Raw genomic sequence first — 15,481 nt, 5'->3', positions numbered from 1 at the left:
TTTTTTTCAGGTAAAAAAAAATAGAAATCAGATTTTTCTTGTCATATGTACCATCACCCCACCCTCTGAGCAGGCTAGGAAGAGACAGTAGAAGGCTAGAGCAGAGGTCCAAACAGAATTTTTCCTTTTCAGACTGTTTCCAAAACACTCTGTCTAATGGCAGCCCAGGACAATTTCAGTGGCTGTGCTATTTAGTGGCAAGAGAGGAATGATGGGCCTTTGATTAGGCTTAAGGTGTCAGTTTTATTTTAGAAAAAAATCTGTGGCAAACCCCCGTTTGGCTATGCAGGGTTGACATATGTCTTTTATAATGGCAGAAAACTGATGAATGAAATTTCCATAGGTGTCAAGTTAGAAAACATCTGCCTGAATTATAAATAAAGAAGAGTAAAAAAAAAAGTCAGCGTTTGGGTGAATTCCATTGGGCTGCAGGCTGCCTATGATTCTTTGGACAATTAGCTTCCTTCTTCATGCTTATTTTCTATGGGAAATAATATACTGAAGACTACACTGTTTCCTATTGTGTAACTTTTGTCTCTTCTTTAACTATAAGGGATAGGTTTATATGTCCAAATGAAAGTGTTGCACAGTGGGAAGATAGCTTTAATTTTGTGTTTTGTCCTCATTTCTTCATACTACACCTTAGTGCCTGTGATCGGAGCATTCAGCAGTATGTCATGGACCCTGATTACCAGTCCTACCTGAAGGGGACCCTTTTATGCCAGGAATTCTTTTCATTGTTGAGTCTATATTTCTTTAAGCCCTAAAATGAACAGTGAATGTCACATACCTAAGATGAACATTGTTAATTAGAAGTTTTAGTAACCATGGTGGATTTCACTGACCAAAACACAGCATCCACCCCAGCTTTTCTATGTGAATATTTACTCTGAGTGGGGAGACAGGTCATTTTCATGATTGGCAGGTGGAGGTAGAGTTTTCACAAATTTGCCTCTGCTATGAGCACTCGTAGAAATGGAGGTTTTACTTATTTATAAACCACTACAATTATAGACTTAGTAAAAAAAAAATGAAGCATAGAATAATGACTAGAACTTAGAATCAAAAAGACTTGAATTCAAATCTGTCCTCAGGGACTTGTTAGCTGTGTGACTCAGTTTCTTCATCTATCAAATGAGGGGGTTGAACTCCATGGCTGCCAGGTTCTTCTAGCTCTAAATGTAGATCTTATTAAAAGCCTTTAGAACAGGGAATGTTAGAGCTTTGGGGGACCGTAGAATATAGAACAAAGAGTGGTAGAGTTGGAAGGGCTTTTAGAATATGCAATGTTAGCACTGGCGCGGAACTTAGAACACAGCTTAAAATGTTAGATTTGGAAAACCCTTTAAAATCCTGTGGATTTTTAGAACTGGAAGGGAGCTTCAAACACGAAATGTTGGAACCAGAAGAGGCTTCATGGAGGAATGGAACATCTAACCTAACCTCATATTACTTGGAGACTGAAAAAAAAAAACCAGAAACAAACCAAAATTATCTCCAGAGAGCTTGGCCGAATAACTTTGAGATTTTACCAAAATGGAATGGCTTGAGACCTTAAAATGTAGCTTTAAGCAATATCTTTGTGAAAAAGTAGTGAGAAGTCTATGATAGATGACCAATCAAAGTTCAGAACCAAGCTCTTTTCATTCTGATATAATAATCCTTCAGGTGAAGACTTGGGTCTGAGTCCTGACCATGCCACTTACTAATCAATATGACCCAAGCAAGTCTCCAAGCCTTAGTTTTGTTCTCTATAAGATGGGAAGATTAGAATGTGGCACTGCTGCCTTCCCAAGGTTATTCTAAGGACAGAACTCTGAAAAATAAATTATTCATGTAATTATTATTTTTTATGGTATCATCTAAATTCTTTAAATCCAACGGCTTTTCTTATGGCCACCACCTCCAAAGGATGAAGCAACAGATCTCACCACCCTTCTCACTCACTTTATATGCTTTTTCCGATTTCCTTAATTCATTGATTTATCATGCACAGATTAAATGCTGAAGTCTGGTGGTTTAAATCTGATTTACCAAAGGTAGAAGATGATATTGATGAGGAAAATTAAACAGGTACAAAAAACTATCAATTCTTCACATAAATCTATGATGAAAAACCCATGTTTCACTATGGTGGATATTCGAGTATCAAACTAAGGCTTCTAATTGCTATTTGTTAATAGAAATTCATCCCTTATGCCTAGAAATAGTATGCTTACATGTCAGTGTCCTTCTCTGACTTCCCTCTGGTCCCAAATTCTAACAGTCTACTCATCCTGATTGGAACCAACTTCTTTGACACCCTTGGTGCCACAGTATCCTTAGCAAGGCCTTCAGCATCTCCAAAGGTCAGTAATATTTTGAATTCATTCATTGTACTTGTGAAGTTTCTCAGTTAGTAGTCTAAGGTGCTGACAGAAGAGGATGCTTGGTCAGCTGTCCTCTCTTCCCTGTGTGTCAGTCCAGTCAATACGAGACAAAGTCATCAGCTGCTGCCTTAAAACAGCACTTTCACAGAATGAATCATCTACGAGTCAGAGACTGTTAAACGTGAAAGCAACCTCAGATAGCATTTCAACATCAAATCACAGGATCTCAGAGTTGGAATGGACCTCAGAGGCACATCTCATCCAAATGTGTGTGCTCTCTCTCTCCAAATTTTATATATGTGTGTGTGTGTGTGTGTGTGTGTATGTATATATATGTATGTATATATGTATATATATATACATAATCTACATAACATATATAATATATACAACATATAACATGTTTGTGTGTGTATATGTGTGTGTGTGTGTATGTGGATGGATGGAAACAGACCTAGAAACAGAAAGGGACTTGCCCACAGTGACAAATAACTGAATTAAACTATGATAGACAGTCTTTTGAGGTCACTCAATAGACAGTTTCCTTTTTCAATGGTTTGAAAAAAAATCAATTTAAATTGTATTTCCCTAGTACTTAGGGTAGCCAAAGCTGTATCAGTTCCTTTGGAGAAGAAAAAAAAATATATATATATATATGAAATATATCTCTGACTCTGAACTTACAATCTAGTAGGGAAACAAGGCTTATATAGTTAAAAAATGAATAAAACATTAGAGCAAAGTTTTGAAATACAAAGCAGTATAGAATCAGAATTCAAAGATAGTATAGTAAAATAAGCATCTAGTTGGGAACTTGGAGAAGTGATGTGGTATAACCTTTTGCTTTGGGGGGCCTTGCTCACTAATGAAAAGAGTGGATTAAACTAGGTGGTCTCTGAGCACTCTTTCAACCTTAACATTCTGTGTTCTGTGCTCTAAGGTCACTTTGGGTTCTGAAATCCTATGCTCTAAAATCCTTTCCAGGTCTAACATTTCTAACAGAACATTTATGTTCTGTGATCTAAGACCCCTACTACCTCTGAGAATCTTAGGTTCTTTATACCACTGACAGTCTATAAATCCTAAATTATGTGAAAAAAAAGACCTGAGCGCTCTCTGTGGGCAGTCGGGAAGAGGAGAAATCATTTTGCCCAGAATGCTTTCATGGAGGTCATGGGACTTGAGGTGGACCTTGAAAGATGTAGTTATCTCTTAACATCTCAGGCACACTCCTATACTCCCAACTACTCAGGAGGCTGAGGATGGTATATGTCTTAAGTTCAGGAACTCTGAACTGCAGTAGGCTTATAAATGTTGGATGTCTGTACTAAGTTTGGCATTAATGTGGTGAGCCCTTTGGGGAACAGGAGGCTAACAGGTTGCCCAAAGAGTGATATTTTTGGCATACAGACCTAGTAGTGAGACCTAGTCTTTTTTTAAAAAAAACTTACCTTTTATTTTTTTTCTTTTGGTTAGGCAATGGGGTTAAGTGACTTGCCCAGGGTCACACAGCTAGTAAGTGTTATGAGTCTGAGGCCAGATTTGAACTCGGGTCCTCCTGGCTCCAGGGCCAGTGCTCTATCCACCATGCCACCTAGCTACCCCTACCTTTGACAGGAACTATATGAACACAATTACAAAATGCTTTTCAAACAGATAAAGTCAGATCTAAATGATTGGAAAAACATAAATTACTCATGGATAGGCCAAGCTAATATAATAAAAATGACAGTTCTACCTAAGCTAATTTACTTATTCAGTGTCATACCAATCAAATTACCAAAAAATTATTTTATAGAGCTAGAAAAAATAATAACAAGATTCATTTAGAATAACAAAAGGTCCAGAATATCAAGGGAACTAATGAAAAGAAATGCAGGGGAAGGTGGCCTAGCCATTCCAGATCTTAAATTGTATTATAAAGCAGCAATCATCAAAACTTCATGGTACTGGCTAAGAAAGAGAGTGGTGAATCAGTGGAATAGGTTAAGTATGCAAGACACAGTAGTCAATGACTATAGTCATCTACCATTTGATAAACCCAAAGACCCCAGCTTCTGGGATAAGAATTCACTATTTGACAAAAACTGCTGGGAAAACTGGAAAAGAGTATGGCAGAAACTAGGCATAGATCAAAATCTCTTACCATATACCACAATAAAGTCAAAATGGGTTCATGATTTAGATGTAAAGGCTGATACTATAAGCATTTTGGGAGAGCAAGGAATAGTTTACCTGTCAGATTTATGGAGAACAGAAGAATTCATGACCAAACAGGAGATAGAGAACATTATGAAATGCAGAATGGATAACTTTGATTACATTAAATTGGAAAGTTTTTGTACATACAAAGCCAATGCAACCAAGATTAGAAGGAAAGTAGAAAATTGGGAAAGAATTTTTACAACCACTCTCTCTGATGGTGGCCGCATTTCTAAAATATATAGAGAAGTAAGTCAAATTTATAAGAATACAAGTCATTACCCGATTGATAAATGGTCGAAGGATATGAACAGGCAGTTCTCAGATGAAGAAATTAAAGTCATCTATAGTCCTATGAAAAAATGTTCTAAATCACTATTGATTAGAGAAATGCAAATCAAAACAACTCTGAGGTACCACATCACACCTATCAGATTGACCAATATGACAAAACAGGACAATGATAAATGTTGAAGAAGATAAAAATTGGAACACTAATGCATTGTTGGTAGAGTGAAATGATCCACCCATTTTGGAGAGCAATTTGGAGCTATGACCAAAGGGCTATAAAAATGTACATATTCTTTGACCCTGCAATAGCACGTCTAGGGCTGTATCCCAAAGAGATCATACAAATGGGAAAAGGACCCACATGTACAAAAATATTTATAGCAGCTCTTTTTGTGGTGGCCAGGAATTGGAAATTGAGATTTAAATGATTTCTCCTCTTCCTGATTTCCCCATCAATTGGGGAATGGCTGAACAAGTTGTGGTGTATGAATTTAATGGAATACTATTGTGCTATAAGAAATCATGAGCAGGAGGACTTCAGAAAAACCTGGAAAGACTTGTATGGTCTGATGCTGAGTCAAGTGAGCAGAACCAGGAGAAGGTTGTACACAGTAACAGCCACATTGTGCAATGACTAACATTAGTAGACTTAGCCCTTCTCAGCAACGCAAGGATCTAGGACATCTCCAAAGGCCTTATGATGGAAAGCGCTCTCCACATCCAAAGAAAGAACTATGGAGTTTGAATGCAGATCGAAGTATACTATTTGCTCTTTTTTTCCTTCTGTTTTGTTTTGTTTCCTCTTTCTGGTGGTTCCTCCTATTGGTTCTAATTCTTACTTACAACATCAACAATAAATATGTTTAATAGGAATGTATGTATATAGCCTATATTGGATTGCGTGCCATCTTGGAGAGGGAGGTGGGAAGGGTGGGGGAGAAAAATTTGAAACTCAAGCACTTATGGAAGTGATTGTTGATAAATCTTTTTTTGATTAATTAAATTTAGTTAATTTAAAAAAACAAAAAAATGAAAAAAAATTACCTTTTAAAAAGAAAACCATTTTTAAAAGAAAAAATAATAGTAAGAGGGCTCTTTCAATCCAATTGAGGGAAAGTTAGCATCCATTTCTTTTTCATTACCTCTGTAGGAATCTCGTATCCTGGAAGAAGAAAGGAAAGTAAAAGAGGAAACTCAACAGACACGTTTAGAATTCCATCAGCAGTTCATTGCGGAAGTACAGGAATGTATACGGTTTCTTCACCAACACATGCAGCAGGTGATTGGAGAGGCCTTGCTTGAGCATGCACGGTGTGATATGGCCAAGAGCCGAGCCAAAGACAGAGATGATTTTAAGGTAAGAGGGACTCTGGAACTCCTTGATAAATTTGTCATAACAAAAATTGGAGAGAGGGAAACAGAAGAGGTAGATGGAAAACTATGATTTATGAAAGTAATAGAATATTATTGTGCAGTAAGAAAAGGTAACTGAGGAATCGGAAAAGCAAGAGAAGATTTATATTAAATGATGTATAATGAAGTAAGCGGAACCAAGGAACCAATGTACCTAAGAGTATAATGATATAAATGAAAAAGAAGTTTGAACACTGGGTAATTGAAAAACAGTGAAATTACCAGAGAGCAGATAACATAACATGTCTTTGCCTCACAATAGAAAGATATTGGGTCACTGGGATATGTACATTGTGAGATGCAGTCACTCAAATATTTTTGCTTAATTTTTTTTTATCACAAAGAACGGTCAACTGGGGAGAGAGGGTGTTGAAATGACTTGATATAAAGATAAAAGGTATCAATAAAATGTTTTAAAAATAAAAAGACATGAGAAGATTTTCATAATCACATAATTCAAAAGTAGTGCCTGAATGACTTAAGGAGGAAATCGTATTGATCCTTGACTAAAAAATAATACACATTTTCATAACACTTTGTAGTTTGAAAAACACCTTATGTGCATTGCCTTATTTAATCCTCACAATAACCCTTTGAAATATGCAGTATTTTTATACCCATTAGATAGATGAAGAAAGTGAGGCTCAGAAAACCAGCATTCTATAATGGAAAGAACATTGGATTTGGAGTTAAAAGACCCAGTTCCGTTTTCCAATTCATCCTGTTATGAGGTTGTGTGACATAGAGCAAATCACTTTCCCTTCCTAACCTATAATTTCATCGTCTGTCATATAGTACTTTTCCATTCATATTGAGAAAAATGCTTTCTCATCTTTACATCTCTATATAAATCTGAGTTATTAATACTACCAGGGAGTTTAGATGATTTGCTTACGGTAACACAGCTAATCAGTCATAGATCTCGGTCTCATACCCAAGTCTTGGGATTTTAAATGCTAGCATCTATCCACTCTGCCTTGCAGCCTCCTCAAGAGAGGTTTAAGAGATGTTTCAAAAATTTCCCCTGATGACTTTGAAAGCAAGACGATGATGGCTGATACTTTTTTCCCTCTGAAGATGCTTGCTTATTCTTTGGCTCTCATCATATGAACGGCCAGCTGTGGTGGCAGGGAGTTACCAAGAGGGGAGGTCTTCTCAAGTTCTCACTTTGATGAACTGTCAAATAGTTGGGAAGGGCCTTCCCCTTCTGACCTCACATAAATAGCCCTGTATCATGCACCTCTGACAAATATTATCATGTAATATTGTGTATTCTACTTAGCTGTGGTGGTGTTACTATTGGGAGGCAGAGAGGTGATACAGTGGTTAGATTGTGGCACCTGAAGTCAAGAAGATCTGAGTTCAAATGCTGCCTCAGCTACATACTAGCTGTGTGACTCTAAGCAAGTCACTTTGCCATCTACATCAGTTTCCTCATCTGTAAAATGGAGTAATAATGATACCTCCCTCCCACGGTTGTTCTGGTAATACTATATCTGTAAAGCATTTTGCAAATCTTAAAGTATCATATAAATGTTAGCAATTATTTTATTGATCTCTGCTACTAGCGTGTAAAGTTCATATTGACATGGGCCATGTTTTCTGACAGTGTTTTTCACCATTCTTCCTCTGCTTAGCGTATTGCTCAGCACATAGAAGTTCACAGTCTGGGAGTCATCTATGACTCTTTGTTCCTAATTAAAAAAAAAATTCTAAACTTTAACATTCTCCTCCATGAACATTTCTATAAACACAGCAGAAAAATAGAATCATATGTGAAAATGCAAATTCCTATTATCTACAGCTCTTTTTTTAAACTCATTTAATAAATTCAACATGTTTTTAGAAGCTATTCAGCTTGTCTATGTTTCCTTCTTTACTTCTATCTGTTCTTTTCTGGGCATAATTTTAAGTGTTTCAATGATGCTTTTTCCTTTCTTTTCTTCTGTTAAAAAATTCATCTCATCATCCTTGGCTCTTTCCCTAGTTTCCCCCCACCCCTTTCCAGTAAACTGCCAACTTTTGTCTATTCTCCCCCCACAATACCACCCTATCTGTGACCTTCTCTACATTCACATCACCACCACCCTAATTCAGGCATAAGGAGCCCCATGAGCAACAGCATGGAGGTGGAAAGACTACATCCTCATACCCATCTAAAACCGTATCCTTTCCTTTTTCTTTTTGGAACAGGGGACATTGATAGAAGCAGCTGTAGAAAGCGTATATGTGACCAGCAACAATGTTAATAGGCTCGTCCACAGTTACTATCAACAAATTGGGAAAATCATGCAGAGTCACGAAGAGAGAAAACTCCAGCAGCTCAAGGCATTACAGGGTACCCTGCCCTCTGTGGTCTGATTTTCTTTCTGAGAGTCAACATCATCACTGAGTTTACTTTGGGGAATAAATGATTTTTAATTGGATTTGACATCTAGAAATACATTGAATAATAGCAAACTATCTAGATATTAATGATTTCCCAAATTAAATGGGTTAGTGGTGAAGGAGAGAGGGGAATAGGCATTTATATAGTGGTTCCTAGGTCCTAGGCACTATGCTAAGCACTTTTCACAAATATTATCTCATTTGATCCTCAAAACAACCTTGCAGGGTAGGTACTATTATCCTCATTTTGCAGTTGGGGAAAATGAGGCAGGGAGATTAAATGACTTGTTCATAGTCACACAGGTGATGTCCCAGGCTGGATTTGAACTCAGGTATTCCTGACTCCAGGTCCAGAACTCTATCTGCTGTACAACCTCTAATTAATTAGCCTCTAGCTAATTAATTGGGTTGGCTAGATGGCATGTTGGATAGAGTGTCTGACCTAGAGTCAGAAAAACTGAGTTCAAATCCAGCCTCAGCCATTTAACTATGTGGACAAGTCACTTATTTGCCTCAGTTTCCTCATCTTTAAAATGGGAATTATAATAGCACTTACCTTCTAAAGTTGTCAGAATCAAATGAGATAATAAGTATAAAGCACTTAGCACGGTGAATGGCACATAGTAAGCACTATATAACTGTTAGCTATTTGTTGTTACTGTTATTATTAGTAGTAGTAAAGAAAATAGGGGTGTCTTTTGTCAATAACATATCTTCAAGAGATGTGAATAAGTATTTTAAATTGCTGTTCATTCATGTAGTTAGAAATACTGGACTGAGAGTCAAGCCACATGAATTTTCATCCCTGTTTTTTGAAGTGTACATGACCTTGGATATGGTACATCCTTCCCCTCTTCAGGTCTCTATCTTAGCCATAAAATGAGGGGATTAGATGAAGTGATCTACAAGACCCCTCCTATATCTTGGATTGTTCACTCTTTGTTCTAATGTCTCTTTTAGCTCTAACTTTTTCATAGAAGTTCAGAGGGCATCTAGTCCAACTGATACACAAAAAGGAATTCCCTCTACAAGATCTCCAACAGGTTGTCATCCAGTCCCTAACTGGAAACCTTTAATAATGGGAAAATCACTACTCCTTTAGGTAGACCATTCCACTTAAGTATAGTGCTAGTTGTTAGGGAGTTATTGTTTATATTAAGTAAAAATCTATAATTTTCACCAAATGGACCTCATTATGCCTTCTTATATATCTATAGTCAATTCTAGCTCTCACATTCTGTGTTCTATGTATTTATGGTCCCATCCAGTTCTGACATTCAGTATTAAAGAAATTCCATGTATGGACTAAGCCTAAGCTTTGGTCCTAGCAACAGTTTATAATCTTTTGTCTGCAGAGAAGCAGTATGGCATGATCCATATCCACAGCATCTTTTCTCTGCAAAGAATCATGGATTCTTCAAATAAAAAATATTTAAAGCACCTGTGATTTCATCTGTGTAGGGAGGTCCAGATGAAGAAGCTCCTCCCGCAAAAATAGATCAGCAGCTGCCAATCTAAGAATATTGCCTGTGGCAATGAGAATTTAAATGACTTTTCTACGATCATACAGCCAATATGTCAGAGCATCCTCAGGAACTTGACAAGACCATTATACCACACTGTTTGCCAGTGAAATGTAATAAGTGATTTTATAATTTAAGTAGTGGGATCATAGATTTAGAGCTGAAAGGGGTCCTTAAAGGTAAACTAGTATAACTGTCTCATTTTACAAATGAGTAAACCGAAATTACTATTGTTATTATGAAGTGACTTGAACAAGGTCACACAGCTCCTAAGAACAAAGCCAGCATTAACAACCTGTGTTTACAGACTTCCAGTCTAGGGCCCTTTTTCATACATCAAACTTGTTCTCACTAAACTAGAATTGGTGAAAATCTTAAGAAACTCTCAAGTAAAATTTATCTTTGAAAGATTTTTTTCCAAGTCAAATTAATAAGATCTCAAGAGAAATGTGTGACTACTTTGCTGTGAAAAAATATATATATATATATTTCACTTGTCACAAAGTTTGGAAGAGAGTAATTTTGAACTGATGGTTTAATGGAAGTACTTTTCTTTCAGCTGAAAGGATGGACAATTACAAGCTTCAGAAGCAAACAGAATTGAGTGACCAGTCACCGAGTAGAAACGCGTCAAGACCCACCTCTGATGTGCCCAGCACTGTCCATCAAAGGTGAGTGTCTGCAGTTTCTCACCATTAGCAGTCCTATTAGCGGTCTTGATGGTTTTCTTAATAAATGCTTGTGAGTGACCCAAATGTGCTAAGTGCCATTCACAGCACAGGACTGGTTACGGTCTCTGGCTGCCAAGAAAAGCAACCAAATATAGCAACATTGGATAGGGCAGGCACAATAGAAGCAGTTCTGTTTTATGTAAGCAAATTACTTTCATCTTCTAAGTATCTTATAATTGATTGAATAAAGCAGTTTTCTCTTAAGTACCCCCTCCACCTTTCCAATCTTGTTTCATTTTACTCTGTTTCCTTAACTCTATATTCCAGTCAAATTCAACTATTAGCCATTCCTCCAACTACACAATCCATCGCTCCCCTCTGTGTTTTTGCATAGACTGGCTCCTGTGCCTAGCTGTCCTCGTTGCTCATCTCTGCCTTTCTGATTTCTCGTCTTCCTTCAAGGTTCACCTTAGGTGCCATTTTTTTGTGAAGCTGGGACTAACGTGGGGTGAATGAAATGTTTTCACAAGCACTGATATTAGGAGTCATGCCTCCTCCTTCATAGGGTTTATTTCAGTGCTTCCTCTCCAAGACAACCACTGACCACCCTTTACAGATCCCCTTTCTGTACCATCTCCTTTATCCTTCTTGCTGGAAAGTAAGAACTCAGGCCTAATGCCATCTCTGCCACTAAATAGATGTGAGACCTTGGGGTAAGTCATTTCACCTTTCCATCTTTCAGTTGTTTGTTCCTTTTTAATTTTTTTTTAATTTTGGAGACAATTGGGGTTAAGTGATGTGCCCCAGGTCACACAGCTAGCTGAGGCTGGATTTGAACTCAGGTCCTCCTGACTCCAGGGCCCAGCTGCCCCTGTTCCTTTTTTTTTTTAATCTGAAATTGATAGTGTCTAAAGTCACTCCTAGTTCTGGATTTCCATATTTTCTTAATTAAAATTATTTTGAGGCTCAATATTATGTGTCCATTGTCCTAAAGTTATTCCCAGCACTACAATTCCATGTTTGACCTGCTTTGACTTTCTATGTAAACCTTAAAACTCTATATAAATTTTAATTATTAGTTGCATAATACCATTATAAAATGGACCTTATACTCTAAAGTCCTTGCCAGTTTTAAAATTCTGTATTCTATGTCTAACAGTCTAATTCTCATATTCTATGTTCTAAGATCCTATCCAGCTTTGACATCCTGTGATTCTATGGTTGACATAGAATGGAAAATGTAATACCTTAGACAGATGATGGCATAATGAATATATCCACAGGAGCTGTGGGGTGAGACACCATCCAGTAACCATTGCAGGAAGCAGAAATGGGTGACTGGTGACTCACTATTGAGGAGTATTGAGTAGCTATATATGGATCTGATCATAACAATCAAGCAGTCTGCTATCTTCCTGGACCATGTGTCATTGGTGATGGAGAGATTCAGGACTTGGCAAATTGATGATTATTACAGTATAAATAAAACAGACACTAAAGTAAAGTCAAATGCTGTGTGATTACAATGACTAGTCTTCTCGGGAAAAAAGAGATGAGTAATGAATCTCTCTTCTTTCATTAAAGAAATAGATGACTGAAGGTGCAGAATGTCAGACCTAGATACTGAGACCATAAGTTCTACCTCACTTATTGTTTTTTAAGTTTTTTATTTTAAAATGTTTTACTGATTCCTTTTGTCTTTATATACCCATGTTACATACCCATAGCCCTCTGTTCCAGACTGAACAATTAAGCAAAATATCCCAAGCAAAGAATGTCTCACAATATGTGTGATGTTTTGTCCTAATTTTCCCCAACCTCTCTAGCATAAGGGAAGAGAATATGTTTCATTATCTCTTACCTGAGACTTTACTAGTTGATGTATTACTTAGAGTGTTACCTTCCTTTTAGCGATTTTTTTATTTACATTGTTGTAATCATTCTCTATATCGTGGCCATGGTTCTGTTTATCTTGCTTGGAATCAGTGCATACTAATCTTCCACATTTCTCTAAATTCTTCATGTTTCTCATTTTTACTGCAAAATTATATTTCAGTCATTTCCCTAAATCAGTGGATACCCACTTTGTTTCCAGTTTTGACTGTCACACAGCATGCTGCTATAAATATTTTGGTATAATTAGATCTTTGATTTGGTCTTTTACGTCTTTGGTATGTAGGCCTAGTAATGGGAATTCTTGGAAAAAGAATATTAACAGCTTAGACATTTCTCATGCATATTTCCAAAGAGTGGCTGGACCATTTTGTAACTCTACCAATACTGCATCAGTGTTCCTGTCTTCCCAAATCCTTTTCAAAATTTACTTTTCCCTTTTTTTAATCTTTTCCCTCTTGGATAGAGGGAGGTGAAGGCTCAGAATTGTTTTAATTTGCATCTGAATCAACAAGCATTTCCTGAGAGCCACCATGTTAAGCCACGTATCTCTATTACCAATTTGGATCATGTTTTCATGTAGCCATTTGTAGTCCGAAAATCTTTTGAAAAGTGCATACTCAGTTCTTCAACCAGTTTCTATTCCACAGTAATTCTTGTTGTTATTTATTGGTGCTAGTGCCCAGTGGTATTTGATATAAAATTTCATTCACATTCTACTATATCTCTTCTATCTCTATTGACTTTATTTTTGCATAAACATTTTAATTTTATGTAGATAGTTGGGTGGCACAGTGGATAGAGTGCTAAAGAACTGAGTTTAAATCTGGCCTCAGACACTCATTAAGCCATGTCATCTTGAGCAAGTCACTTAATCTGTGCCTCAGTTTTCTCATTTGTAAAATGGGGTCTTTCCAGGTATATTGTGAGGAAAAAATGTGCTATATAAGTCCTTGCTATCATTATCATTATCATCATCATCATCATCATTGTCGTCATCATTATTGGTGTTGTTTTTGTTATTTATGTAGTCAAATTGTCTATTTTACATTTTATCAACTCCTCTGTTCCTTGTATGGTTAGTAGTTCTCCCTCTAACCACAACTGTGAAAGGTACTTAATCTCATTCTCTTCTAAGATTTTTATGGAGTGACTTCTAATGGCCTTTTGTATAATCAGGTCAGCTATCAATTTTGAGATGATTATGGTAAGTGGTAGAAGATGTTGCTCTAAATCTAATTTCTTTTTTTAATAATTTTTTTTCCAATTACATTTAAAAAACAATTTTTAACATTCTTTATTTTTAATTTTGAGTTCCAAATTCTCTCCCTTCCTCTCTCACCTATCCCTCCCTGAGACTGTAAGTAATTTGGTATATGTTATATATGTGCAATCATGCAAAACATATTTCCAAATTAGTCATATTGTGAAAGAAAACACAGACCAAAAATAAAACATAAAAAATAAAGTAAAAATAGAATGCTTCAATCTGCATTCAGACTCTATCAGTTCTTTCTCTAGAGATGAATAATATTTTTCATCATGAGTCCTTTGGCATTGTCTTGGATCATTGTATTGCTGAGAATAGCTAAGTCATTCACAATTCACATACAATATTACTATTACTGTGTACAGTGTTCTCCTGGTTCTGTTCACATCACTGCACATCAGTTCATGTAAGTCTTTCCAGGCTTTTTATCCTGCTCATCACTTCTTATAGCACAATAGTATTCCATTACAATCATATACCACTTGTTTAGCGATTCCTAAATGGGTGCACATGCCATCAATTTCCAATTCTTTGCTACCACAAAAAAGCTGCTCTCTCTCTCTCTCTCTCTCTCTCTCTCTCTATATATATATATATATATATATATATATTATACAAATAGGTCCTTTTCTCCCTTTTTTTCCATCTCTTTGGGATACAGACCTAGTAATGATATTGCTGGATCAAAGTATGCAAATCTTTATAGTTTTTTGGGTGTAGTTCCAAATTGTTCTACAGAATGGCTGGATCAATTCACAACTCCATTTCTAAATCTAATTTCCAACAAATTGATTTCCCGTTTTGGCAAAAGTTTTTTTTTTTTTAAATGGAAAATGGAGTCTTTGAATAATATATGTTCCTACGTTTACCAAATCTTGAGCTGTTTTCACTTGCTTCTATTTTTTGCTTCTAGGCTTTTCCACTGATCTACTTTTCTATTTTTAATCAGTATCAAATAGTTTTGGTGACTATTGCTTTCATATCAAGGAGTTGAACAGGGGACTCTGCTCATCTGAGTCCATCAATTTACTTGATGGAATTTCAATATGTAAACTACAGGTGAAAGAAACAGTGAGGTAAAAGGATCACCCTTTAAGACTTTGAATGGCCCATTTACACTTTGTAGAGTGCGCTGTTGAGTATAAGTTAAGGATATCTATTTGCCTATTGGCAAAGACATTGGATCTGTAAAATTGCCCTTTTCTCCACAAAGTCACTAACTTGGGTGAGGGGAAGAAATTAATAGTTTAAGAGTTTAAAAGCCAAAGAACCAACTCTGCCAAGCTGGAGCTTCAGAGTCAATCAAGAAGCAAACCGTCCTGTGGAGGAAGAATCTAGTTTCCAATTCTTCAGGAAACTCTTCATGACTCTCTCTTCACCTTTTCCTTAGCACCTCTTAGAGAGCAGGAGTAAAATGGGAAACAGGAGATTCTTTCCCATTTTCCTACCCTTATCAACAGT

General features: G+C 36.6%; 1 protein-coding gene across 1 annotated transcript in view; it reads left to right on the top strand.

The window, feature by feature from the left end:
* EVC (EvC ciliary complex subunit 1) overlaps positions 1-15,481 on the top strand; it is a 118,515-nt gene that overhangs the window by 90,238 nt on the left and 12,796 nt on the right. The window contains exons 14-17 of the mRNA XM_027836608.1: positions 2,267-2,348; positions 6,013-6,219; positions 8,469-8,613; positions 10,746-10,857. Coding sequence (XP_027692409.1) covers positions 2,267-2,348; positions 6,013-6,219; positions 8,469-8,613; positions 10,746-10,857 — 546 coding nt within the window. The remainder of the gene's footprint in view (positions 1-2,266; positions 2,349-6,012; positions 6,220-8,468; positions 8,614-10,745; positions 10,858-15,481) is intronic.

Source organism: Vombatus ursinus, unplaced genomic scaffold, assembly GCF_900497805.2.
Source record: "Vombatus ursinus unplaced genomic scaffold, bare-nosed wombat genome assembly UNPS02014818.1, whole genome shotgun sequence".
Classification (NCBI taxonomy): domain Eukaryota; kingdom Metazoa; phylum Chordata; class Mammalia; order Diprotodontia; family Vombatidae; genus Vombatus; species Vombatus ursinus.
This window is presented reverse-complemented; position numbering and strand designations above follow the sequence as displayed.